Source organism: Echinococcus granulosus (assembly GCF_000524195.1).
Source record: "Echinococcus granulosus chromosome Unknown EG_S00015, whole genome shotgun sequence".
Classification (NCBI taxonomy): Eukaryota; Metazoa; Platyhelminthes; class Cestoda; order Cyclophyllidea; family Taeniidae; genus Echinococcus; species Echinococcus granulosus.
The window spans coordinates 564,513-592,016 of NW_020170395.1; the positions used below are offsets into that span (position 1 = coordinate 564,513).

A 27,504-nucleotide genomic window follows, 5' to 3' on the forward strand; every position below is an offset into this window, starting at 1 on the left:
TCAAGACTACTTGTGTATTCCTTACGGAACACTGCTTTGGCATACAAAACAAATTTTTACCGAAAACAAAAAGATAAAATACTTACTTCATATGCAAAAAGGCTACTTAAGGCAAAATGTTTCCTCTTTTTACTGGATCTAATTTGCAAAATGCTGATTTTGTTTTAGTAGGCTCATTTGCTCCAAGGCTCATATGTTCCCATTTTACACACGGGGTATGTCATATTGCGAAAATGCGCGTTAAAGTGCTGTTCTCTCTGTACGTGCGGTACAAAATTTTTAGATTTTGTATAATTAGTTCACTCCTGCTATTTTTCTTTGGTGATAATGCGTTCTTTTTAGTGATGTGTACGAGTAATATGCAAGCAAGAAAATCGTCTCGTGTGCATTAAATAGCCTGTTTTCACTCAATTTTTGCATGGTTTAGGTGAAATTTAAGTGTAGAAATTGTAATTGTGCCGGTTGTTTTATTATCCGTTATTTTTTTCATTCCAGTGTATTATAGATTACCGCATTTTCCACTCCGTTTTTCGGGTCTATTGTTCTTCCTGGCTTTATCCATTTAATTCCACTTTTGTCCCCTATTTTTTTTCTTTTCATTAAAGCCTTTTTTGTCTTTGTAGGGGCTTTGGTGGCTCAATGAAATGTCAGCAAATGTTCAACCTGCCCCACCATCTGACGTGGATCAGACTTCGGGACCATCTGTCCTAACGTTAGAAGATTCAAAAGTCAAGGTCGTCGCCTTTTTAAAGAAGAGACTTAATCGTGTTAAATTGCACTACCATGAGTTCCTTGCGGAACTCACCTACCTTCAGGGCGGGGGCTTACTCACTGATTTCGAGTCCTGGCGGCGTGATCGTCCACAGGATCTCATGCACGCTCTTTTTTCCGGTCATCTTGACGCCGACGATCTTAACGGAATTAGCGCTTTTATGTCCGGTCATTTGCCAATGCATGAAATGTTCCCAATTCATGTTGACAGCTCACAAGTTGATGACATGGACGATGACTCAGATGAGGATTTTGGGGTATGATGACTCTTCACAGTCGTTTTGACCTCTAAAAACTTGTTTGCTAAATTATTTTGCAATTTTATTCCTCTGTAGAGGATCGTGGATGAGTCAGCAATACCCGTTCTCGTGCGGAAAGAGGTGGAGACACTCAAACGGGTACTCGAGTTCAAGCGGTTAGGTCTGTGGTCGCGAGACGCCACCTCACTTTCTGGTGACGACAAGCAGCGTTCCTCTGATGCCAAACCCTCACTTTCTTCACTTGCTCCACCACCAGAGTTGATTCGTCCCAAGGACCATTTGGATTACATGTTCGCTGAGATGCGATGGCTCGCCGAGGATTTCAAAAAGGAACGTCATTGGAAGAAGGTTACCGCCAAAAAGGTAAATCCTCTTTTAATCGTTACGCCATGCTCCCCCTTTCCACCTTGGCAGCTATTTTTTTCTTTTCAGCTCGCCTACGCTGCACTCAAGGTGTATAAAGAAAAAGCGGAACGCTCGCTCAAGGCTGAGCGGGACGAAGCCGCTCGGATTCGAAAACAATGTGCTCTGATCGCCCGAATGGTGCGGGATTGGTGGCGGCAGATGGACAAAGTGAGTCGTTTGTATTCTAAAGCAAAGTGCCTCTCTACACGCGTGTCTGATGTCTCATTCTTCTCTCTTAATGTAGATTGTACAAACCAAACAGAAGGCCCGTTTGACTGCCCGGCATCAGCAGGCCATGTCAACTCACCTGGGTCACGTAATAGAGACTACTGAAAGGTATACAATGTGGCTGACAGAGGGTATCATTGGAGCCAAACAGCCCACTGTCACCGATCAGGAGGCCTCTGATAAGGAAACTGCCAGAAATGAAAAGGCTAAGGAGGCTGAGCCTTCCAAAGAATCTGATGCTGAGTTTGTAGTAAGTGTCTCAGTGGCCATTCTTGGCGCAGTTATTGGGACCAAGTAAATTCTGAAATGCTTACTTACATTTATTAAAATTGTAGCGATTTAATGACGCTGTTGATACATAGCTATGACGGTAAGCCCAGTTCTTGGGACTTGAAATTACTTACAATTAAGATGAAGATAATGTTGGTAACTATTATTGTCGAATGAACATGGCGCTAGTTCTAATACTCCTTCGTAGTTTGCTAGAGCATGGCTGATTTTATTAACGGATGTTTTTATGCACATTTTATAAGCTCTGTTCTCCCAGCAGCGGATTTTGTTTCTAAGATTGGTATGTAACTGAATTGGTAGGCTGACGAGGATGAATCCACTGATGATGAAGAGACTATCGCCAAGGAAGAAGAAATGGCTCGTCGAGACGCAGATTCGAAGGAGGATGAGTCTAGAGAAGTGGCGGCCCTCTGTGCTGAAGCTGAGGCCTCCATCGATGACCTTCTTCCTCCCGGCTACCTTGAACATCTTCAGCAACTTCATGAAGCTGGGTGTATGGCGCTAAAGCGCGGAGCTGATGAGCTTTCTTCGGTGAGTAGTTCACACCTGAGTCATTGTGTCATTAAGCAAGTTTAAGTGCAGTGGTAATTATTTCCTATTTTAAAAGGAGGAGGATGAAATACCGCCAAGAAAGAAGCGTCGTCCGGACGGCCGTTTTAACAGAGTGGTCGAGAGCTCTACCGATGATGAGATGGTTGCTGAACAGGAAGCACGCGGGAGGGCCAAACGCGATTACGAAAACAATTGTGATGAAGATAATGATGGTGACAACGGGCCATCACGAAGCGAGTTGAAAGAAGTATCCCAACTTGAGGCTGAAGCCGATATGTCGATAGAGGAGCTGTTGGCTCGTTACGGACTCAAGTCGGACCAGCTGACCCACTGGAAGGAGCAAAGTAATGCTCTGGGGTCATCATCCTCATCAACTGTAGACACCAGCTCAGCCACTGATAGTGCCTCCGATTCTGGAACCTCTGATAGTGAATCCTCGTCTGAGACATCATCTGTCTTTGAAACGGAAGGGGATGATGAGGAAGCGGTAGAGGAACCTGGATTGAAGGAATTGCTCTCGGATGATGAGAAGGAGAATCTGGAGAAAAACGATTCTTCCATGCCTGATGTGAGGCCAAAAATCTTAACTCCTTTAAATATCAGTTCACATTTCCACTTCTTAAGATGCGGAATCCAGTTTTACTGTTATCTGTCAATCCTCTTGCACAACTTTAGTGTTGGTGGTGAATTTAGCATCTTGTTGACAGCGTTGAGGCCTGAAGAGCTGATGTTTTCTGGTTTTTTGACCGCTAAGGTCATCGGTAAATGATGAAAGTAAGGACCTATTAAAGTCCAAATCATTTATTTGAAGGCAACTGTATGCAATTCAGTCCCTTTGATCAGCTTGGGCACGAACCCTTCCAGATAAAAATGTTCGACACGACCACAAGACTATCGTTGATTTTCTCTTAATCCTTCCTACTTATTAGAATCCAGAGCTGAGGGCAATTGCCGATGTGGCGATGAGTGCACAGCCCCAAGGCAACACATTAGCTTCAGTGGCAGAGCCAGTTAAGGCACCCTTCCTGCTGGCGGGGACACTTCGAGAGTACCAGGTGGTGGGGCTGAGTTGGCTGGTGGCCATCTATCAGAAGCGTCTCAACGGTATTCTTGCAGATGAGATGGGTCTAGGAAAGACCATCCAAACTATTGCCTTGCTCGCTTACCTTGCCTGCGAATTGGGCATCTGGGGACCGCATCTGATTGTTGTGCCCAACTCTGTTATCCTTAATTGGGAGGTGGAGTTCAAGAAGTGGTGTCCCGGCTTTAAGATTCTCACTTACTTTGGCTCTGCCAAGGAGCGCAAGGCCAAACGAAAGGTTTGTTCTTCATCCGATTCTTATTCTCTCTTCACCGTTATAAATGAAGTTACTAGTACCCTCTAACGTGTAGTGCCAGAAGACATGAAAAATTTAGATCCAGTATTTACTATGATTGGATAGAAGGTCATCACCGTGGATAGTAAGTAATCTATGCCACAAATACGCACACTTAGTAGCACGGAGGTCGTAACATTGCTGCCTAAATGTTCACGCAACGCCTGTATGCACACGCTTCAGGTGTGATTAAGTCGCTCGGATGTTTTGGGATATAGCTTAAAATCCTGAAGGGATTGTATTTAAGTATCTTTTATCCCTGATTGGTAGGGCTGGACAAAGACAAACGCGTTCCATGTTTGCATCACATCATATCGGTTGGCGATTCAGGACAGTTCTGCATTTAAACGAAAAAAGTGGAAGTACCTGATTCTGGATGAGGCTCAGAACATCAAGAATTTCAAGTCTCAACGTTGGCAGACGCTACTTACTTTCAACAGTCAGCGACGGCTCCTCTTGACTGGAACACCCCTTCAGAACTCCCTTATGGAGCTCTGGTCTCTCATGCACTTCCTTATGCCGAACATCTTCCAGTCGCATCGGGAGTTTCAAGAATGGTTTGCGTCCCCTCTCACAGGTTTGTCGATGGCGCTTCCCGTTTTCTTGTAATATAATAATGTATCTTAAACAGGCGATAACATTTTTTAGGCATGATCGAGGGAAACAGTGAGTACAATGAGCAACTTGTGATGCGGTTGCACAAGGTCCTTCGACCCTTCCTTTTGCGTCGCCTGAAGGAGGATGTTGAACGTCAGATGCCGAAGAAGTACGAGCATGTCATCCTCTGTCGTCTTTCGAAGCGCCAACGCTACCTCTACGATGATTTCATGTCTCTATCGACGTAAGTCTCGGTCATATCATATTTACTTCCGAAATATGGTTTATTTGTTTCTTTCGAAACGTAATTAGATTGGATCAAAAGCGTTGTGCTCATTGAATAGGCATGCACGTCAAATTCCTTGTTGGTAGATTCCCTTTTTCTGAGTCATGCACTAGAACTTTCTATTCCTTTGCTCTGCATATCAGTGGCTTATTCAATAAAGTGGTCAAGAGCATCGGTGCCCCTCCAGATAAGTAATAAGCTCAGCATGACACTTCAAATTGGAGTAGGTCTGGCGTTTTCTATTAGAATTTGATAAAGTTATATCAGTAAATTATTCCCATTTCATTGTAACAAGTGACGTGATTGTTTCTTGTGTTTTGATTATTCACTGACTATATGAGCTTTTACGGATTAGCCATTGATAGAATTTTCAGTTTGCTTAATGATAGTTTCTTTTAAAATCCCCATTTTGATCTCAAATTTCTGTTCCAATTCTCCACAAATAAGTTGGCTGTTTTATCAGTTTTTGCAGATTGGTGTTGCGTAATTTTCGCGTTTGTAACTGGTTGTTCATATGGGGCCATCTGATAAAGTTCCGGTACCCACTGCAAAAAAACCATTAGAGTAAACACACCGGTTGAAACCTTTCTCCCATACTCCCTAATGTTAAGGAACTTCTATGGTACTGCTTAATCATAGCAGCTTTGGCCTGTATACCTGGCTTGCACACTGTAGAACGAAGGACACCCTGGCGTCAGGTCAGTTCCTCTCCGTCATGAACATTCTGATGCAGTTACGCAAGGTCTGCAACCACCCAAATCTCTTTGAACCACGACCCATCACCTCGCCCTTCCACATAGCCGATGGCGAGGTGCGGCTGGAGGTGCCGCGTCTGGTGGCACAGGCCTCGCAGCCTCTCCTCGTGACCTTTCATCCTGGCACACCTTCCGCGTGGACTCAGGCCCGCAGCCTCGATTGGCTCGACCGTGCCGGTGCCGCTGCTCGTCTCCTCGGTCAGACGGCCAATCTGGCCGAAATGGCCCGCGATTTGCCTGCTTTTGTGGCGCGCCGGGTGCACCAGCTCCAGGCTAAACCTGGTCTCATCTCCGTGGTGGAGGACTCGGATCCTGTTGATTTTGGTGAGTTCTGCGTCACTTCTGTTGGTTTTCGTGTGACAGACTAAGTTATGAGCCCATAACTTTTAACAACTGTTGCGTGAACAAATCCGTAGTATCTACACTTTGCCTTGGTTTTCGTTCCAATAGGGTCTCCTTATCTCCTATTTTGGCAGTTGAATTCTCGTGAAAAAAGTGTGTAAATCGGAATATTCGCTCCTGATTGTTTCTGTTGATTTGTTATTTTGCCAATTCATCGTACCTTCCCTATTCTCACTTTGGTAATGTAAAACTGTTTATAAGAAATAGAAACTATGACTACGTGCACTTTTAACAAGTGAGGTTTCATTGAAATCGGCATCCACAATCCCTGTCAGAATTCCGCCTTCTAAGTAATCCAACCTTTGACTCGTTGCAGTGGTAATTCTTCCTTTTTCGTATTTCAAATGCCTATGGTTCCATTTACTAGTTTCGAGACAGCGCGAATTTTTCAACGATCTGAAGAAACGGAAAGGCCTGAAAGTGGACGATTCCTGCTCAGGTCGACGGCATCAGCCTCTCGTCTTTTTGTCTCGCTCCGTTGTGCTCGAAGTGAACGAAGAGATCGCTAAGTCAGTGGATGGATACTATCATTGTAGGCACTTGCACTTAGCTCCGTGTGTATTTGGTAGGTTAGTTACTCCAATCAAGTAAATTTTTTGTTCACTTTTAGCTGGAACAAAGCTACCTTACCCTATTCTTCCTCGTCCTGTGCTCAAAGGGGTTTCATATATTCGAGGTAGTCGACCATTTACCTGCTGTCATTGCAAATCTCTAAGCGTTTGCATTTATCGGTATAGAGTAGCTTTTTATTTATGATTTATGTTTAAATTGGGGCTTTTTCGATATTCCTAGCCCAACGCCGTCCCAATCCCTGGGACGCAGGCATTCCCAAATCCGTGCTCCGATTGCGTCACATCGAGCGTCAACACCGTATCTCCCTCCTGGCACGTGTGAACGAGCGTCGCTGTGCCAATCCCTACGGAACCCCCAACTTCGAGACCACCTCCATTCCCACTCCTGACCTCATCTACTTTCTTACCTCTGCCGTCATATGCCGCCCTGTCAAGAGACCCACCCACTTCGCCACCGGTGCCTGGGTTGCCTGCCAACGCGCCCTCCGAACCTGGCCCGATAAACGAGCCTGCGATGACTTCGACGGTCCTCCGACCTACCTCCGTCATCCCACTTTCGTGGTTGGTGGTATGGGTGCTCCTAGTTTGCAAGCAGCTGAATTAGAACGTTTGCAGGCTTTTTACGGGCCTGAAGCTGCTTTTCCTGTTCGCACGGTGTCTTCCAAAGCCCTCAGACAAATGCTCTTCAGTCCAGTCGATTGTCTGGAGTACTTCTCTGGTTATTTTGACAAGTGGGCTACCGCTCCTTAGGAACATTGGCCTATCAATAGCTCGGACGTTATTCAACTAATTTTTATTTTTTTAAGGTTTCTTATCACTACTCCATCAGCGATCTCATCAGGCGTTCGTCTCCACACCTCGTGTGCTAGTGTTCACCGCATTGAAATGCAGCAGGAGGCAGTGCTTGAGGGCATCCTGCAACCTTTCCTCGAGGCAGCGAGAGTGTTCAAGCACTGCATTGTCCACAAAAAGAACTCCACACTGGCCAAAGTGCACTGTGCCTGCGATAGCCTCACCTTCCGCTCCTGGTTGATGCCTGCTCAGCTGTATCGGGTGTGTAACAGCCATTTGTTCCAGTTTCCCGACCCGAGACTTATCCAATACGACTGTGGTGAGTGCTCCTGCATTTTATGATTCTGTTCTTACCTCGAGTTATGTCAAGCTAGCATAAAAGAGGAATGCCTGGGAATGATTTATTGTATGAATGGCTTACGATTGTAGACTGATTAACCTCGCCCACTTTCCTTTAGGAAAACTGCAGCGTCTGGATCTGTTGCTGCGAGAGCTCTATGCAGACGAGCATCGCGTGCTGATATTCACGCAGATGGCGCGTATGTTAGATATTTTGGAGCAGTTCTTGGCTTACCATGGTTACCGATATCTACGGCTAGATGGTACGACGAAAGTGGAACAGCGTCAGGTCCTCATGGAGCGCTTCAACATGGATTCGCGTATATTTGTTTTCATTCTCTCCACCCGATCCGGTGGTCTTGGTGTCAATCTGACCGGTGCGGATACCGTCATTTTTTACGATTCGGATTGGAATCCTACGATGGATGCGCAAGCTCAGGATAGGTGTGTTTATACGCCAATATCTGCTTAAGTTAGATCTTGTGTCGTGTTGTAACGAATTGGTGCATTCAAACTTTTTGGCTTCTGCCCGAAAGTTTATGCCGCGAATCGTGCTTTTAAATCTTTTTTCCACCAAACTCGCGCATGTCTGCAATTTGGAATCAGGCAGCTTTAGAGGTGCATTCATTCCGAAAACTGAAAATGTTTTTTGAGTTATCTTCCATTTCCATTATATCTATTCTGTTTTCTGAGGATAAGATTTTTGGCTTTAAGACCCTTTTTACGCCTACTTTTTATGTTTACTAATTTCTTTTGTTTCGTTCATTCTTTAACAATGTCAGTTTTGTGACCCATCCGTACTACTTTGCGTTTGGTGCTTAGCTAACCGTCTACTCATTAACCACTGACGCTGCTGTTAAGCACGGTGTGGTTGATAGCTGGCCGTCGAGGCATTTGCGGTTCATATGTTTTTCTGTTTCCCAGTTTTTGTGGGTTTTCGTTTGAAACGCTGTTATTCCCCCCCCCCCCGATTTACCAATTAAATGACATACTGTTTCCTTCTTAAATGTCGGCAATGAATACGTTTTTCGGTTAATTTCATTATAATTGTGATGTTTTTTTGGGCGCCATTTCACTAAGTGGTGCTAATTATTCATGGATTTAGTAATATAGATCCCCACTTTCGCTATTATTAATCATCACCTCAGTCAGCCACTACTAGTTTTAATGTAATTCATCTTTGACGTCATTGTCCGATTAACTTCCCTTTTCATTACCAATCCATTTTGCCTTGTGCCTCCTTTAGTCCCGTAATCATTAATGCCTGATTTATCTGTCTAATCAGCTACCTCTTCCTCTTCATCTTAATATTCCCCTCCGTGTTCACTTACTCATTCCTCGTAATTGTGCCCGCTGCAGATGTCATAGAATCGGTCAAACGCGCGATGTGCACATCTACCGTCTCATCAGTGAGCGCACAGTGGAGGAGAATATTCTTCGCAAGGCCAACCAAAAGCGCCTTCTAAGTGATGTTGCCATCGAGGGCGGCAAATTTACTACGGCATTCTTCAAACAAAGCATCATCTCCGATCTCTTCGCTGAACCCTCCGGCCTTCTGGTATACATTGCGTTTCTTTGAATAACTCCTTTATTCTAGATTTACGAATAGTGTATGTTACGACCACTTTAATTGTCCATCTGGAGAATCGGAGCTACAGTTTTTTTCCATGTGCACATTCACTTTTCAGGATCTACTTCAAGACAAGGAAGAGAGAGAAGCAGCAAGGACAAAGAAAGCAGACGATGTTGAGGAGGGAACGAAGGAGAATAGTGCAGCTCAATCTCCCCCCTCACCTCCTCTCCTGACCACTCGCAGTGGGCGTCAAATTCGGTGGAAGGGAGCCACTTCGATCCTCCTCAACGCCAAACAGCAGTCATCCACCGCTGCAGCAGCCTCCAACCAAGCCGCCATCACGGACTCTCAGTGGGTCGCCGCACTGGATGCCTGTGAAGATGATGAGAACGATCGCGTGGCGGCCAAACGCGCTCTTGATGAAGCTAAGGTGCCCCTTTTAACCATCACTGACTTCGTCCCCCACAATGTGGTTCAATTATTACTCGCCAAAACGGCCCTCTTTCTTGGTTCAGGCTGATCTGGAAGAGTTTGACGAATCTAAACCCATTGAAGGCGCGGAGTCTGGAGAAGGAGATGTGAAGATATCAGGCACTGACGCGGCTCCCTCCATTGAGGGTTCGACCTCGGATCCGCTGGCTCGTTTCGTCAAGAAGCGGCAGCAGGAGGCTAACGCCATAGATTCCAATGCCGCCGTTGGCTCAGACGCACTTACCCCCGAGGCCATGGTCGAACGCGAACTGGCTGAGTTTGAGTCTCTTCTTCGGCCCATTGAACGTTTCGGAGTCAACCATTTGGAGAGCTTTCAGGACGATACACTGAATCTGGAATTGGAGCAGTTTGAGGTCAGCTTTTTTGTTGATCCTAAAGTCAATTCCAAAAGCGTAATCGTTGTTGTTATTACTACATTTAATGTCTTCTCCGTTCCCTTCGGCACATCAAGTAAATTACAATGTCACTAGTTTTGCTTAAAATAACTTATATGCACTTGCTATCTATTAGGCACAAATCGAGGAATCAAAGAAGGAGTGGAAGTTGAACACTCTAAAAGCCCTGCACGAAGCGGACGAGGAGCGAGCAGAGTTAGAGGAGGACGAAATTCTCTACTGTGATCCCGATTACGATCCGGAGGCCGCGCGTCTGGCGGAGTTAGGTGAACTCGAGAGGGCAGAAGAGATGGAAGGGATGACAGGACGTGGTATAAGGGGTCGACGAGGTCGTGGTGGTGGACACTTCCGTGGACGCGGACCTCGTATCCGTGGTGGAGCCGCGTCTATTGGACGGGGTGCTGCACGTCGTGTAGACAATGAACGTTCCACTATCCGCAGTCGAGACAGCGATACTAGCTCTTCTACCACTGCCAGATTTCGGCTACATCGTCCGTCTCCAGATAACGATGAGTCCTCGGTGGACAGAGCAGCGTGGTTTCACGCGCGGTACCGCGACAACGCTGGAGGTCGTAGACGACTGCCCATCCCCGACTATGTGGACTGGGATGAGGAAGAGGATGAAGATGAACCGGAGGCCACTGATATCTGGTCTCCGTCTCCCGTTCCTAGTCGACGAGATTTCGCCATCTCCTCCGCCCTCACCACAGCGCTTCCACCAAAGCGTGGAAGGGGTCGAGGACGGGGCCGTGGGACTACCAATGGAAGTTCAATCTCGATGAGAGGACGACGACGTCCCTCTGATTACTGGCGACCTGAAGGGGCTGAAGTCACCTATCCGAAACGAAGGCGGCGCTACTCATCCTCCCTGTACGCTGACGATATGGAAGACTCTGCCTCCACTTCAGTGCGCTCGGATTCGATGATTTCGGTAGAAAATTATGCAGTCAGAGCTGGGCAACGCGGACGACCGCCCCCTGCGGTGTTTCAGCCCACTAGGCGGTTGGGTCCTGAAAGTACACGACCTTCTTCTAGAATGACGCCAAATATTATCCGAGTACTTATCCTCTCTGTTTACACTCATGTTGTTGGTATTCTTAAGATAGCACTAACATGTTTTTTTTTGTTCTTCACATTAGTCGTCAAACCCTTATCAATATTATCGGCGGTATGACGCCACCTACTCCCCTGCAAGCTCCAATGCCTCATACGTTTCGCCCTTCTCTGGACCGATCGGTGTTCCTAGTCCCGGTTTGTATCACCAACCGGTGAGTCCCAGTGGAATGCTACAACACAACTCGAAGGTTCTTAACAGCCTCATGCAAACTGCTGTTGAACCTCGGGACGAAACCTCGATTTTCAAGCACCCACCACTCCCAGCTCGTGAAGAGGAGGTTTTGAGTCGATATCAGGTAGTCTGGTAAAATACTGCATATTCTTGTGTAAATATACCGTTGAGATGACCTAAACGACTACTTTGTAGCCAATGTCCACGCAATACCGTCCACGGGTAAGGTGTCATACGCCGCGTCATCGTCTGACGTTGAATCCCCAGCCTCGACTACAGTCCTTCTTCCGACCTACCGTTGGAATTCCAATGCGCTCGGCTAACATCGCCCCGCCCCGACAATACCATCCCCCATCTGTTTCACCAACTCAGGTTGTTCAGGAAGAGCCCACAGTTTCCGTACAGACCCTCTCCAATGGAGCGCACTCGGTGCAACCGCTCCGACAAGTTCTTAGCGGTCCCTCAAGTCAACCTGTCTTTGTCATTACAAGGCAGTTGAAGACTTCTTCGGGAGAGGTTTACCAGCAGAGGATCACACAGCCAGTTCAACCGCCTACGAAGTATGTACAGGTCGTGCGTAGAGCGTCTCAAGTCTCGAATGCGGTCCAGCCACAGGCTGTGATGCCATCTGCACCACGTCCCATCATCCGACTAAACCCACCCCTCACTCGTGTGACCAGCGCCCTCACCTCGACAACTGTCAATACCACTGCTGCCACTACCAACGCCGCTGCCACTACCCTTCTCCCGGGAAGAAAGATCATTCGGGTGGTTCGATCCACCGCCCCCAACGCGATTCGCATTCTGCCACCAAGAATCCCACCCTAGGGAGGGAGAGTGACACTTCCACTTCTTCTGTACATAGTGTTGTTAACGCACGAGGGTGTAGGGGTGTTTGCCCATCTATGTGTGCTTGTGTGTTTACTTGTATAGTGGCATTGCTCCAAACTCCACTCCTCCTGTTCCCTTCTTCATTTCTATAAATTTTTTACCAGCACGAAAATGTAAACAGATAGATGATTTTGCGTATTTTTTGCGCTAGTTTCTGTCCTCTACGTACTCGGGGAAAATTGGTATCTTTTTGATCGGGTGATAACTTTGTGTTTATTAATGTAAATATTTCAGACGTAGGAAATTAAGTTTTAGTAGCGGTACCTGTACCAACCAATTTTACTCCGTAGGTCTTTCATCTCCATAGGTTTCAGTCAACACCCTATTGGCGTGGCATTTCGCCTGGATCAGCGGGTGGGTGTATATCTCTGCAGCGGGTTGCAGAGTCGTACCCGTAGTCTTTGAGGCAGGTTTTGGCACCACCCAGTAGTAAGAATTTGGGAAGTTAAGCCATGGAAGCAGACATTGACAGTGCGCTCCGCAAAGGGCCGGGTAACTACTTGGAGTCCGAGGGGTAGGCATATTCTGTTAAAAAATGATTTGCACATAAGGCTGATTGGCTGGCTTAAACTTTTACTCAGTCGTAGACATTAGATATTATTGATATAAGAGACGCGATTAGAAATCAGATGTTTCTTTGTTTTTAAGTCAATAGTATTCGTATTGCTTTGGTAAAGCACTGAATTTATGCTCCCAGTATTCTAACAATAGGTGCGAAACGAACTCTTTCTCGTAATAATTTTGCTACACATCAACAATTAAATGTTAAATGTTTTTTCTTGGTCATGGATAGACTATTTTCCATCTTTGGATACGAGATATTTTGCAAGCTAATTGACTGATTCCATGTCAAACCAGGCGGGCCAACTTCTGATCGATAATTGGGTTGCGTGGGTAGTCGCCGCTACAAATCCTAGTCGGTGTGTCATTGGTTGACGTAGCTGTGGTCAGCTGTTCACACATCTGCTCAGGTTGAGGACGAAATAGCCATTTCTTGTCCTGTCTGTAACGCAGTCTCCCGCCTCGAAGCGCCCAATCCATTGTATTTTGTGCAACTAAAGACAGTCCGTTTCATCTAACTCAGTGGGAGATGTCTCATAAGGAAAATTACTCATGTTCCAGACAAAGACGAAGTTGCCAGAGAAATTCAATGAGGCCTAGCCAAAATATCGAAGAACCAATGTTTGCACACCCACAATCTCCCTTTGAGTAAGCAATTATATTAATAGAGCATTTCATAATTTTGTAGGTCTGTCGTACCGCTGCCATCACGTCGAAGTATGGAAGCTAACTACCACTTCAGATACCCGCAAGCCACGTGTTTCCCACCTCGGCAGCCAACGAATATTTGCAGAAACTATCCACCAGCTTTTTCGCATAATCTATCGCCAAGGCCACATGCCTATAATTTAAATGGATTTCCGCCTTTATTTGATCCTGCTATTGTAAATGATCCCCAAAATATGCATTTCCCCGATTATCTCGCTGAACCCTACGCTTATCCTGTGAACTCCCTAAGTCCACTTCCTCTCATAAACTCACCAGTCACACCGCTCAGCGACAATCTACACTTACTTGTATCCTCCCTCTTACTTAGTGCTCTAATAGGTTTAAGTACCAACTCTCCACAGAGGCCAAATGAGCCAGAGACTGATGATGGTATTCGTGTTATCATCCGGCCATTTTTGAAGGGTACGGATCAACAGCAAGGTGGAGAAACTGTCCCATCGTCGGGAGTCCTACCATACGCTACACAACTAAGCACAAACTCGAGCTAGGGAAAGTGATAAATCATTTTCAATGACGACTCAACGAATAATATTTATGACCTTACATACGCACATTTGTTAAATTATGAAAAAAGTTTGTTAAATTGAAACTACAAAAAATATAGTTTTGATTATTTATGGTCCTCTGCTTCGGTGTTTGAAACTACCCATTAGGATGGTTTTTGACTTATTTGTGCCTGACACGGATTTTTACCACAGCAGCGTAATTGAACGAGTAGCCAATCCTGACGATTTTGAGGGTGATCAGGCTTAGTTTTAGGTGCCTCCCCCGTTCCCCTTTGTGAATAGCTTTTTTCTACCCCTATTTTGTGCCACCTTAAACGTTGAATACACCTTTGGGGTGCAATATCTTATCATATTTGGTTGGCAGCATTGCGCTTGGTACTAAATGTTTTCTTTCCTTTTCCGTCTGTTTTCTCTGGGTTTAAAATTGAATGTATCTCAAATTCCACAGAAGATTGTAAATATTCGCCCATTTCTTCCACATGAGACGAATGTTTTGCATGATGCCATTGTATCACTAAAATGTCTGATCTGTCTATACATACTTCAGTAATGCCACCAACTATTATTCAGTTTTGGGACCATAGTTAAACAGAAATCCCTAGAATGACCACAACTTCAGCCAACATTCGTATTCAAATGATTCAGGCGAATGGGTGTCCGTTAACTAGTAAGCATCACAAATTCTATCTACAGGTCATGCACGAGAGCTAAACGAAAATTTCTCAAATTTAACCATCACTTACAACGGTCATTATTTTTCTTGCAAAGTAACCGCGTGTTTCGTCAAAGAAGGCCCCAATTTTTATGACGCTGTAGGTTTGATTCAGGTGTTCATTAACAAGTATCAAATGGCAGGTATACGCGATGGGGACCATGATGGGTGACTAGTTTACGAGAAGCAGTTAATGAGATCAACTATTTCCTCAATTACTAGGTACAGGGGTTTTGCTTGAAAATTTGTAAGCAATGCAATAGCTGCCGTATGCAAGTCGTGAAATCCAATCATACCGGAGCCTGCTAGCTCCATCAATATTTCAAAATCAAATTTCTTTGAAATTCGCATCAATCGATCGCCTACCTAACACCCTTACCAGAAGAAAAGTAACGGTAGTGTTGTGGAATGGTGTCCACACTAACTACAATAGTTCACAACTGTAGTAACGAGTATGTTGTAATCCGAATTCTAAAGTATTTTGCGCCTGAAAAGGTTCACCATAGTATGCTCAGATCGTGGCAGTTGTTGGAGAAAGGTTTAGTAATTTCGTTTTCGCGCCGACGACATCCAGCTACTCCAGCACGCAGCACCGCCACGCACTGCAAGTAAGCGCAACACTTAGTGCCCACGTTGTAGGTGATACGCCTTAAGCATAAAATGGTAAAGAAAAAAACTTCCAAAATAAATGCTTGCGTCACCATAGCGCCTAAAGTTACCGAAGTCAGAAACTAATCAAACTACAAAAATCAAGGCTTAATCATTGCTAACCTCAGGCGCAACGTAGTAACCAGATCTACCCAGCTGTTCCCCTGTGCAACAAACCACCAAATTTAATCCAAATTTTAACATCAATTAAAAATTTAACTCTTAACTTTTTTCCTACACTGTTATCAGTTATTTTTGTTCAAAAATAATGGCTATTATATTTTATGGCGCGGCATGCTTATTTAAAACAACTAGCAAGGCTCTTTAAGAATAAATCTTGCCAAGTGCGCAATTTAGTGGTTTACAAATAATCCGCTTAACGAAGAGGTATTTCACTCGTTTGCGTTCGCCCAATGATTATTGAGCGGTTTGTATTGCCAAGCAGTGCCTGTTTGGCGCCTTTTCGGCAATATGAGGGTTCGAAGGTCGCGGCAGTTTGCAAAAGTTTTGTCGATCTATGAGCGATGTTTTGGTCTTGCCGCGAAAAATCTCGAAATATTCTTGGATCACACCTTCGTTCGACAATCCCTTATAAATCATGTAAATATATCGGACAGCATTGCCAATATGGTTGGGCGTGGTTTTCGACTCGTAACATCATCGTGTGTCGTAGCCGAATGCCAAGCACTTGGATCCTTATTTTTTGGTGCTCTCAAGATCCTTGAGGGTTTCTACCTTCTTAAGTGCCGGCACGAATACAATTCCGCTCTTGGTGCTGCTTGGTGTATCCGGAAAAGGATACGAACCGCACGAAGACGTAGTAAAACTTTCAGGAGGCTAAAAGAGGGTGAAAAGTGTTTCCTTTTCGCTTTAGCTTCAAATGATGCGGAATTGCAGGCCCTTGCGCGCACTGTTCCTGGGATGCCTGTAATGTTTATCGCTCAGCGGTGCATCAACATTGAGCCAATACCTGAAACCACACAGGCCATAATCGACAACCTGACGTTGCAAAGCCTCGCGGTTAATGAGGGTGAAGTAGGCCTATTTTTGTATGCTTTGCAAGGTCCATACTGCATTAAGTTATTGAGGTTGCATAGTTTCCATGCCTTCCCAATCATTTTACAAGCATTTAGTGGCTTTCATTTCGTTTAATTTTAAAGTAACTTTACTTTATTCGGGAAATATCTTATAGTAATCAAGCAAATCGGCCAAAGTCAAGCCCAGTTTGGAATTTGTTGAGAACAAATTTCAACATTACAGAATTCATTAAATAATCGTGGAGTTGAAATTTCTGAAAAATGAAAATATGTATGAGGAAATAATCTCCTTATTTGTAGCCATAAATCCATAAGACGCGCGTTACTTTTGTCTTCGTTGTAACTGTTTACTTCATTCAGTGTAGACGTATCTGCCTGCTTAATTGCATTTTTTCTAAGTGCATGGTCTTAATCTGATTTCATTGAATCCCTTCAGCTGGCAAGACTCCAACAAATCGAGGAAAAATTCGGTCTAGGAAAGGATGACTACGTAAAAAACAGAAAAAAGAAACGCGGTCCTTCTGGTCCGAATCCGTTGTCGTGTCGGAAGAAGCGACCAGCTGCGATGGTGACAGCCCTCAATATCACCTCCGAGGGGAAACCAAGAAGACAAAGGAAGAAGCATCATCGAGCTCTGCGGAAGACCTGGGCAATGCGTCAGGTCCTAAAGCTCTACGGAACCCCTTCTGTAAACGCACAACCCACCCTTCTCTCTTTGTCCTCTCCCCTCTCTCCAGGCACAATTACCAACGTATAAATAATGCGCCTGCTCAAATTATTGGCCGTTTTAGCACTAGGTAGCTCTGGCAGGTATGATGCTCCATTTCCATGCATCCAACGTGGAACTTAGGTCATCGTAATTTTACAAAGTTCGCGAATTTGTCGTGCACTCCGTTTTTGGACCACTATCTTTAATGTTTTCAATTCCAACCCATTGGGGGTATGCTATTTTCATTGCTTCAATTTTGAAAGAAGTCTTCACTGGGTTCGGAAAACTCGACCGAAACACGGATATACAATGCAACAAGACAGTCCCAAGTATTTTCACCTCAAAATAGATTATAGTGAGAAGCGCGAATAAGGCGAACCCCGACTGTTTCAAATGCCTCCGCGTTAGGTGGCTTTTAATTGAAAGCAAGCTCTTTCCGACCTGTACCGTTAACGTTGCATTGAGTTCATCGCTATTCCGAAATAGCTGCGCGCTTCCAATTGCCATTCTCCTGCCTGGTTGAGTCAAAGCTACCCTTACGTCAGTGCTGCCGTCATAATCGTGCCACGTTGACTTCGTTGGAATGCTAACCCCATTGGTTGAGAACGATAGATTTCGCCAAGTATGCGAGGGCCCGTTTTTATTGCCACCACTTTGGTGTACTGCTACATCTGCGCGCACTATCCCCTGTGAATTGAATCTGCACAATCCGTTTGCGATTGGCGGTATAGGAACGCATACCCTTCGGGAAAAAAAACACCGAGTCTTCTGTGTCAATCTCATGCGAACCAGAGAAAATTCTTATAAGTGCTGCCACTCCTCATTTCAGAATTAAACGTGTTGACCTTTACATCATCCATCGCCAAAACAGAAAGTCAGGGCGAATAAGCCTGCGGTATCAGCAGTCGGTACGCGGCTTATTTGACCACTTACCGCCTTAGCAAATTGGTCGCTCCATGTTTGCCAATTGTGCAAGAGCGCATTGGGACCAAGCTTCGGGTCGAAATGGTGCACGCCGTCCATTGATAAAATATATCAGCCACAAATCCCAAGATTTATGGGTGGTGCCTCAATTTGATACACCTCTCGTCGATGTGTCACACGTCCTCTGCGCTTATTTTGTTCCATCCAGCCTGCCTTAGCGTAACTAACCCCCGCATAATCAGCACATCCTCAGCGCATGCCTCGAGCATTCAAATACGAACAGGTTCACAGATCCATTGAGGAATAACTCCACTTTAAATTGCTTTTATTTGCTCCAAGATGTCAGATGCAGCAGTAGGAATTGCTCATAATTGTTGGGCCGCGAAGGGGGAAAGTTGGGCATTGATTGAGGACTTCAAAAAGTGGGAGAGGAGTGGAAAGAAAAGAAAGGGGGCCGCGCACGTGCCAAAATTAAAAGGGTTTTCATATTAAGCCGACAGAGACAAACAAGTAGGATGGGATAGGCGGCGGTTGAAAACAAGGAAAATAACCGAGAATTTGGGGCATCGAGATGGTGAGGAGCACAGCCTGAGTGGGAGAGACGGTGTAGAGGAGAATGTGATGGTAACAACGACAACTGCACCCACAGAGAAGTGAGCTGAGGAGAGGGTGTGAAAAAAAACTGTCGTAGTAAAAGGGCGTAACAATGTCGTGGTAGCAACGGTGCGGAAACGTTCCAGCGGTTCACCGTTCTTTAACAACCTTTGGACAAGTGATGATGATGGCAGCGGCGGCGGCAAACCTTATCAACGGGGTCCTACAGACAATAAGCAATTTAGTCTGTCAGGAGCTGGGATGCATAAGATAGCATGTGGATGGTATTGACTAGGGTGAATGAATTCCTATCATAGCAGTAGAGTAGAGGATGACCACTAACCAACTACATCAGTTCTACTTCATATGTGAGGGATTCGTGGTAAAAGTCAGCGATAATTCACACCCGGTGCATGTTTATCAAAAGAAAAATTGATGAGACATTCGAAGATGCACATACGGTCTGCGTCCACACTACCAGCAATCAAGAACATTGACACTACGGATAGCCGAAAATTGATCTGAGAAAGTTGATATTCACTGACCGCAGCTTTCTCCAGACAGTATCAAACGGCTGATGCTTGCATACTTCTACGCTAAGAAGTAACATATTCTGGCCGAAACAAAAAAAGTGCACACAAACACATGCAGCAGAGCCGATTGCGCGTGAGATGTTATCAGGAGATCACTTTGGTAGTTTAGCAGAAGCATAAGATCAGATATGCGTGTACGTACTTAGAGGTCCCACTGGACTGAGCTCAACGGATTACTCGCGTGACCTGATGATCAGAAAAGCCCTTTTTTATTTGGGAGCGTAACATCATAAACTAACACCGTCGCAAAAGCATAGCGTCACGCGCAATTTTATTTAACCAATCAAAAACGCAAAAGCTGTGTTTGTAAGAAGTGCTTGATTCTGAAAGTGGCTGTGCTTCGTGCTTAAAGTAGGAATAAAGACTGTAGGTAGTTTTCGAAGAGCGAAGAACTTTTGACTTCATTTTCACATCTGCACTAACAAATTGCAATCCTGAGATGCTGATGGACCTGGTAGCCGGGTCGTGATAAGGGTGTTGTATTGATATTAAGTATAGTCTGTCACCTCAGCAGAAAAAAAAATATCCAAAATCGAAAACCCAGAAACAAGGATAGGTTGGGGAAAAAGTTGGACTGTTTGGGACGAGGAAAGCACAGACCAGCATGGGGAGAGTTTGTACGTGAGTGGGCATAAAGAAATCACAGCCAACAGGAATTTCATTGGCCACCACGGTTAGCCAATCAAGCGTGCAACCCCCCAAAATTTTTTGAGCTTCAAGATTCACCCGATATGTCTAATGCCCACTTTCACAGATGGTGGGTGTATGCATGTTTAGGTGTCAAGTGTTTTGCTATTTATCCGCTGAAGCATCTATACATGACTCAGACACAATTACTCCGTTTAAATAAAAGCAAGATGCTCCAGTGCTTTAGAAGCGGTAAGCCCTAGGATGAGAAGTAGTGTTAGCACTAGCACTTCAGCGAAATTTCGCCAACACTACACTGACTACTGTTCTGCCAGGAAGCCAGTTAATCAATTCACGACAACGCACAAACTATAAGACTCGACTTAGCCATCGACAATAAAAGAATCAAACGACATGGTCTTCCCTTCATTTTGGTGTTTGCAAATGGCCCCGGTCACGTGTTTGATGAATTCGGATATCATTTAATCTGAATTTTAGTGCTTTAAAAGGCAACGTAACAGGCCCCACTTTGATAAACAATAGTATCCTAGTAACATTTTACACCTACTTCGCTCATTGGCTCCAAAATTCGCCCGGCTTTCTACAACACTATTTATGGCTACATTACACCTTACTTTTAATTCTAGTATGGACATGGCTTTTAATTGCGTACAATTCGCAGCTTGAAAACCCAGCTCGATTTTGAAAACGAATTTCAAGTTCGACATCACCAAACAAGTTTAGATGAGCTGGAGAAGGGTTTAGCTATAATGACACCATCATCTGCCTCTGTAAAGTGAGGAGAGCAAAACTTGACAATTTTCACCACCGACTGCATTGCGTGAAAATAGGCGTGGGGTACCAAGTGCTGTCATGAAACAGGGCATCAACAACATCTAGTAGGGAACTACAGTGAAATAGTTTAGATATTTATCGTTTAATGCCTGACTGGTGCATGGAACCCACTAAATTGGATTGAGCAGATGGATAGCAAAAACCAAATACCCAAAATACCAGAAGGGATAAATCACTGAGGGCGAAAATACGCACCTCAGGCATGGGAAGGGTTGAATTTACATGGCTATAATCATTAAATGTGAGAAATTAATAATTTTAACGGACCAATCAAGTTACAAGGAGACACAGGTCGCCAAAATGACAAAAGGTAATGCATCAGGACTTACAACAACGCACGAGGGTTTTTACTTCTTCAGGGGGAATGATGATTTGTTCTTTGTACCCTGATTAAGGAAATAGGTAACGTAGTTAGAGGATTCAAGAAAGAGGAAGAATTTCAACAATAAACGCAATGACTAACATGCCTTTAACTTGGTCAACGCATGAGCATCGTCCCATGCTCGTCCTATGCCTCCAAAAAGAAATATCTCAGACATGACCACTCAAGAGCCTAATGAGAGCTGTTTCATAGTCCACTTAATGCATCAATACAAATGAAAAGGCAAAAGGCCTAACAACCTCAGCCGCCTTGCCGGGGCGACCAGCGCACTCCTCGATGACTTCGGCGGCATCAAATTTGCCTGAGCGGCGATATAAGGCGCCCAGATTTCGCAGCGTGGTAGCCACTGTGGGGCTGTGGAAAAGAGGAAAAAATGAGAACTTTTAACTCGCAATTACTCATCGCCGCTAACTTCCTTCTGACTAACGACTACAATTGTGAACCGCAGCACTATCGCAGTGCCCGCACAAAATTCGGAGCCGTAAAATAGGAACGCAATACGCAGGTGAACTGAATGATCACATTAAAATCGAGTTTATGGCAACATCAACCCCCAACAAATCGCTCAAGTAAGCGCTTAGTGCTTTTAAAATCATTGCTTGATAAAATTGTTTTAATTCTTGGATGAATCTGCTATACATAAGCTAAAGTTGCTTTGCTGTGCAAAATCGACGAGTACGCATTCCCAGAATGAGTCTCCAAACGTCAGACTGCATATCAGGTTAAAACACAGAGAGCATCCTATGGGTAGCTCACGTTTGAAGAGTTACGTTGGTTAAGCCACTGCTTAATGTACTGAAACCAATTGACAGAACTACGACGGTAAAAAAAGGCCAAAATGAATGAAAATTGGTCCAAGCCACTACCAGGTAGAAAAGCCGGATTAGGAGGCTGTGATCAAAAAATCTTACATGCAAACTTTCATGTGAAACTAAAAAAGATTCCGGTAAGCAATAGAAGCGTGGGGAGGTGTAATGCTGCAGTGAGCACTCCGCACAAGCAAGCCCAAACCTACAATCAGATGCAGCATCAGAACGCGCATAAACCTGAGCACCGCATACTTTTACGATTGCAAAATTGCTGCGAGGGCTGACTAACGACCCGAAGGTGGAAAGAATAAGCAGCTGAGCTAGTAAAAAATAAAAACCTATGAGTGCAAACACGCAACATGGCATTGTGTTTATGCCCAAAAACACGGCCCCTAAAATCACACCATCGTCCAAGCAGACACAGGATGGGATAGGGATTTGTAGGTACAGGGAGCGCACTTACAATTCACACGCAAAAAAACTTAGGTCTCTCCTCTAACCAGATAAGATCGCGCAGTTCCCAGTATGACTCGCAGTAATGATTCCTTTTGATTTGTAGAAACTTTTAAAGTACATGGGACTGTGCACAAGCATGCCTTATAAGCAGAGATATGTCAGTATATTGATACAATTATCTATACCGATTTCTATGGTTGATCTATCTAATCAATGCGATACAATTCGAGCATAAGCAGGAAAAGAGTCTTCGGGAATGCTCAGAACCAGTTAATCGATCGAAGAAAAGCCCTCTTATTCCTGGATAACGCAAGATCCCTTACTGTGTACCGCAAAACTATATCGTAAAACTTGTACTTTACGATGGGAGACTGCTTTATTCTCTGCACTTCCCTCATTTTTCTTCAAGTAATAATAATACCTTTTCCCGGCATTACACAGACATACAAAATGGATAGTGACTGCGAAAAGAAAACCAGGAGAAAAATAGAGGTGGCCATGGCTGAATATTTTGCCCTTGGTGCCAAATTGTTTTTTAAGTGAAATTCGCAGAAGTCTTGTATCCCGTTGGGGAAATAATCATAGATTGTGAATGCGGCATTTTCAGCAGGCAAGATGTTTTAAAAAGCTTTCTGTAATTAGCTTATTTTTTAATGTAAGCAACTGAACGAACTCATTTGGTTACCCTGTATCATTTATGCTTTGCTCCACCCCGCCACCGAAAGGAAACGATACTCGAAGACGGTCGTGCTCGTGTCATTAAATCAGCGGTTGGGATATTTAGTTAGCGCGAATGGTATGTGACGATTGAACGTAACGATAACGAGAGGTAGTAAACCAATGATGCGAACAAAGTGCATACAAAGATTTTATAATTACCAGAACGGACTGGAAAGTACTGCGACAATGCCACCGATGCTCAAAGATTCCTCGAAATGACAATACCATCAGATTAAAAAATATTTTTAGCACACTAAGGAGGATGTAGATCAGAACAGGCTTACTTTTCCATGAGGGCGGTGCGTTGGGCCATGGCTTGACTAGCGAGGGAGGGGTCCCACTTGCCGTTTTGCCTGTCCTCCGCTAACATCCAAATGGGCTTATTCTCATTTGTGAGCTTGCCGTACTCCAGTTCATGAGCGCGGGTAAGAATGTCCTTGTACAGCGCCTCAGCCTCCGCGTATTTGGCCTGCTTCAGGTAGGCCGAGGCCTACAAAGACAGAAATCTAATGATCGCCTTCCATATCATCCACCAAAAGGCATGCAGAATGCACCACAACTGAATGTACACAGGTACGCGCAGTTCTAGCAAATGCCAATGCAAAGGGTAGAGGGTACCAGTTATCATCAGCCATAAATCCAGCTTTGAAAGCTGACATTTCGAAAGAAACTGGAGAAAGTTTTATTGCTTGGGTCTTTCAATGTGGTAAGTAGTGGCATGCAGGGAAGGAGAGGGAAAAGCACATACCAAATTGGTTTTCGTTTTGGTGACATTGGGATCATTAGGACCGAGGCAGACAGTGTAAATATTGAGGGCGCGTTGGTAGTAGCGTTCCACCTGATCGCAAATGTTGATCAGACGAGGAAAGCAGGCAGACAGGCAATTCAGCGGCGAATTCGGTTACAACACCAGGCATGCGAAAAGAGGGATGAAGAGAACAAGTAAAACAACTAGACGATGAGGGGAGGAGATGGTAAGGGTCTGGAGCAATCTCATGCACTGCCGCTGAACGAACAGTCTCACCATAGTAGTGAGAGTCTTGAAGACCCTTTGCGGCACATCGTTTTCCTCATATATACGTTGAGCTCGAACCAAGTAATCGTAAACCTGGGTTTTATAGTCAAATGAAAAATAGATTTTATTAAAAAGCTTGGCATTATACTCCCGTGCTGAAGTGAAGTACTTTATTATTAGGACCCCAATGTAGAAAGTAAAGTGTCACTAACTCACCTCTGCATACTTGCCTTGGTTCTGGCATAAAAGAGCCAAGTTATTTAGTTGTTTGGCAACGTCGGGGTGATCTGATCCCAGGACCTAGGAGGGTATGGCTAGGAATAGCAATTTCACAAACCTTTTCCCTTATCTCCAGAGCTCGTTTACAGAGAGGCTCGGCCTCCATGTACTTTCCGCGTTTTCCGTAAAGGACAGCAAGGTTGTTTAGAGTGGCAGCAACCTAAAGTAACGACAGAAATTCAGCAGCAAATTTCTAACATACGGCAGGATGATCTGGACCTAGATGCCTCTCGCGAATAACCAGAGCCTCATTGAGAAGGTGCGCTGCTTCTTTATATTTGTTCTGGTCCCTAAAAATAGCCACGAAATACAGAAATCGAAGTAATGCATACCTGTAAACCAGCGCAAGAATGTTGAGCATAGTGGCCACATCCGGATGATCACGTCCACTGGTCCTCTCCAGGTCTTCCAGGGCCTGTTTACAAAGAGGAACTGCGACTTCATAACGGCCTTCGCTGGCGTACTGAATAACCAGGTTGTGCAATGTACGTAGTCTAGCGGGAATCTCGTAGTTGTTGATGATCTGCGACAGTACTGTTGTTTGACTAGACGACATAACTGAATTTTAAGTAAGCAAATACGAGTTTACAAGTAATAACCCACCATCCTGGTCACTTTCATCCTTATCCTGGACATCGCCAGACTTGATATCTTTGCCGCCAGCATCACCACCAGGAAGACCACTCTGGTCAGGCGCATCGTATTTTGCCATTTCATTGGCAAATTTAAGATTATTAATCTCTTCTTCCAGAGCAACTACCTTCACCTGACTTTGGCGATATTGAGCTTGTAGACTTGCAAGTTCCTCCCTTAACCACCTATTTTCATGCAAGAGACGTCTGCTTTGAGCTTTTAATCTCTGTTTCTCGGCTTCGGAAATTTGGAGATAGTCAGAAACTGTAAGGAGCTCCTATAGGAACGTGGACTTAGAACACAACTACATACATCTCCGTCACCCATTGCTCGTTCTATCTTATCTATGAAGAATTCTAATGACTCAGCTTTAGGCGATTTTGGCTGGCCGTTCGTTTCACCCACCTTCAGCAACTCTCTCAGTGTAGTCTTGTGCTCGTTTCGGAGAGAGTCAAGGACTTTCATTGAGGAACGCAGCTGTACCATTATTTCCGACTGTGAAAAATCATCCATGCTCCAATAATTCAGAAATACTGAGGAAACGGAGTACAGTAGCGCAACGCACTAACTACACACAACACGCCTATGGCGTCGGAAGCATGAGCCAATCAGTGGAAAGGATGCATCCAAACCCAGACACTACTGCGGGGAGCTCTGAAAAACCTAATAGATAATCAGTTCTTGAGTGAAAGTAAAGTGTGACAGAAAATGCATCACAAATCATAATAAATTCAAGCGGTATTTTACGTAGCTTAGGAGGGTGAAGGGAACCCACCCACCCAAACACAATAAACTTAGCCCATTGCATGGCTGTGATCCACATTTGTGAAATAAACAGATTTTCACAAAACTGTTTACTTTGCTCGCAATTAGACATTGCAACGAGTATAAAGCTCTTAATGATTTTCCCCCTAAATCACAATTTAATGTAAGGGTAAGCAATTCTTGACTCTATTGTAATTTCATCGTTGAAACTAAAATCACACAAGCATGTGATCTTGACTTTACTAAGGCTATGAATAACATTATATAATGTGTGCTAGAGGTCTTCGACATACCACGTTTGAAACATGAAAAAATCGGATCTCGTGATGAAAAATCGAATGTACTGTTTCACGCATTTTTAGTGTGTCATACACGCAAAGGTTAGGGCTTCAAATTTGCCCTTAAACAGGAGGATGTGTTGGCTTAGATAACCGGGGTGATTCAGTATACCTTTCGACTATACTAAAATGCGTATGTTTGAATATGTCTTTTGGGAGACGGGTGGTCACGTTAGAGTCGCGGCTGAGCGGTCAAAGCCTACTTGCCACAGGAAGTAAGAATTGATTTCCTTTTCCCCTCCTTCTAAGTTCTGATAAAATGTAGACTTATCCCACACCAGGATCCCCTTATCTACTCCGCAATCTTGATTGATGGCTATGCTGGCCTGCAGGAGAGCCAGTAGACCGTTGCATTTACTTAGGCATCATGGCACATAAAGCGCAACCCCAGCGGTTAAAGTATTCTTGGTGTTGAATAGCTGGCAATGTTCACATGCGTTCCCCTATGTTTGAATAGCTACTTTCCAAAAAGGCAGGTGTCTTTAGCGCGATAAGCGCTTCAGTAACTTACGGTCCATGGTCTACACCGAGAGCCTCCATGCTGTTCTGTACGTTACTACTACCTATTCTGCCGCATGGGTTTACCTTACCGCTGCACCAAAAAATATCATAGGCAGCAGAACTTAATGCTTAGGTAAATATTTGCGGTAGTTTAGCATTTTGCTTTATGGCCAGTTAAATCGCTTCAAAATTTCGCTCATACGCGGTGTACATTTGCTCACCTGCAACTCGATATGAGAAAATCTATAAGTTTTGATTCTAATCATAAGCGAGCAACATTTTTGTTTTAAATAGCAGGACCAAGGAAGGCATCTGCTATAAATTTTTCGTCATTCCATGAAAATTGCATATCTCTAAATAATCAGGCTGGCATCTTACTTATTGCTCCAATTGCCTATTACTATTAGGTGCTTAAAGAAAAAATTCTGTTATCTGTGTATTTACCATGATTTTTACCATTTTTTGTTTGTTTGGTCTACTTTTAGTAAAATAATATTTCATTTTGATATTGTAATTCACTGGTCTCCAGGCCCTCTTTATATTTAAAAAATAAAACAATGAAACTTTCGACTCCTTTATTGTAATAAAAATAAATTTTATTTTGCGTTAAAATTTTCTGCCCATAAATTGTTTTAACAAATTTTTTGAGACCGCGACAATCAGTGTGTTCGCCAATCCTTTTATTTGCCTTTTCGTTTGATGTCTCTATGGACAGGTGTCTAAGGTCACTTCTCTCCCTTACCCACGGTGCATAAGCCATGAAAACAATCAAAGAACGCTACGAAGAACTTCTTCAGCTCTACTTGAATAATTTTTCCAACGAAACTAACAGTTATAATGTTGAAT

The 27,504-nt window shown here is 44.3% G+C and overlaps 3 protein-coding genes across 3 annotated transcripts; 2 read left to right on the plus strand and 1 right to left on the minus strand. All coding sequences in view use genetic code 11, as the record gives it.

Moving 5' to 3' along the window:
• Positions 1-644: 644 nt before the first annotated feature.
• EGR_03067 (Helicase domino) lies at positions 645-12,202 on the plus strand (the record flags this gene model as incomplete). The annotated part of the gene is made up of 19 exons (XM_024492316.1): positions 645-1,028; positions 1,107-1,394; positions 1,464-1,604; positions 1,681-1,914; positions 2,256-2,486; positions 2,563-3,075; positions 3,437-3,826; positions 4,154-4,460; positions 4,532-4,724; positions 5,409-5,845; positions 6,291-6,488; positions 6,716-7,226; positions 7,302-7,606; positions 7,746-8,070; positions 8,986-9,184; positions 9,315-9,629; positions 9,715-10,044; positions 10,202-11,068; positions 11,570-12,202. 19 exons carry the CDS (start codon positions 645-647, stop codon positions 12,200-12,202), a joined length of 6,801 nt encoding a protein of 2,266 aa, XP_024353242.1.
• Positions 12,203-15,892: 3,690 nt separating this feature from the next.
• Positions 15,893-17,215, plus strand: EGR_03068 (rRNA-processing protein UTP23; the record flags this gene model as incomplete). Its single annotated transcript, XM_024492317.1, has 2 exons — positions 15,893-16,456; positions 16,895-17,215. 2 exons carry the CDS (start codon positions 15,893-15,895, stop codon positions 17,213-17,215), a joined length of 885 nt encoding a protein of 294 aa, XP_024353243.1.
• A 4,124-nt stretch (positions 17,216-21,339) lies between these two features.
• Positions 21,340-25,567, minus strand: EGR_03069 (Kinesin light chain; the record flags this gene model as incomplete). Its single annotated transcript, XM_024492318.1, has 10 exons — positions 21,340-21,496; positions 23,412-23,617; positions 23,876-23,965; positions 24,006-24,176; positions 24,359-24,442; positions 24,480-24,581; positions 24,624-24,711; positions 24,754-24,979; positions 25,025-25,331; positions 25,367-25,567. 10 exons carry the CDS (start codon positions 25,565-25,567, stop codon positions 21,340-21,342), a joined length of 1,632 nt encoding a protein of 543 aa, XP_024353244.1.
• Positions 25,568-27,504: the final 1,937 nt, after the last annotated feature.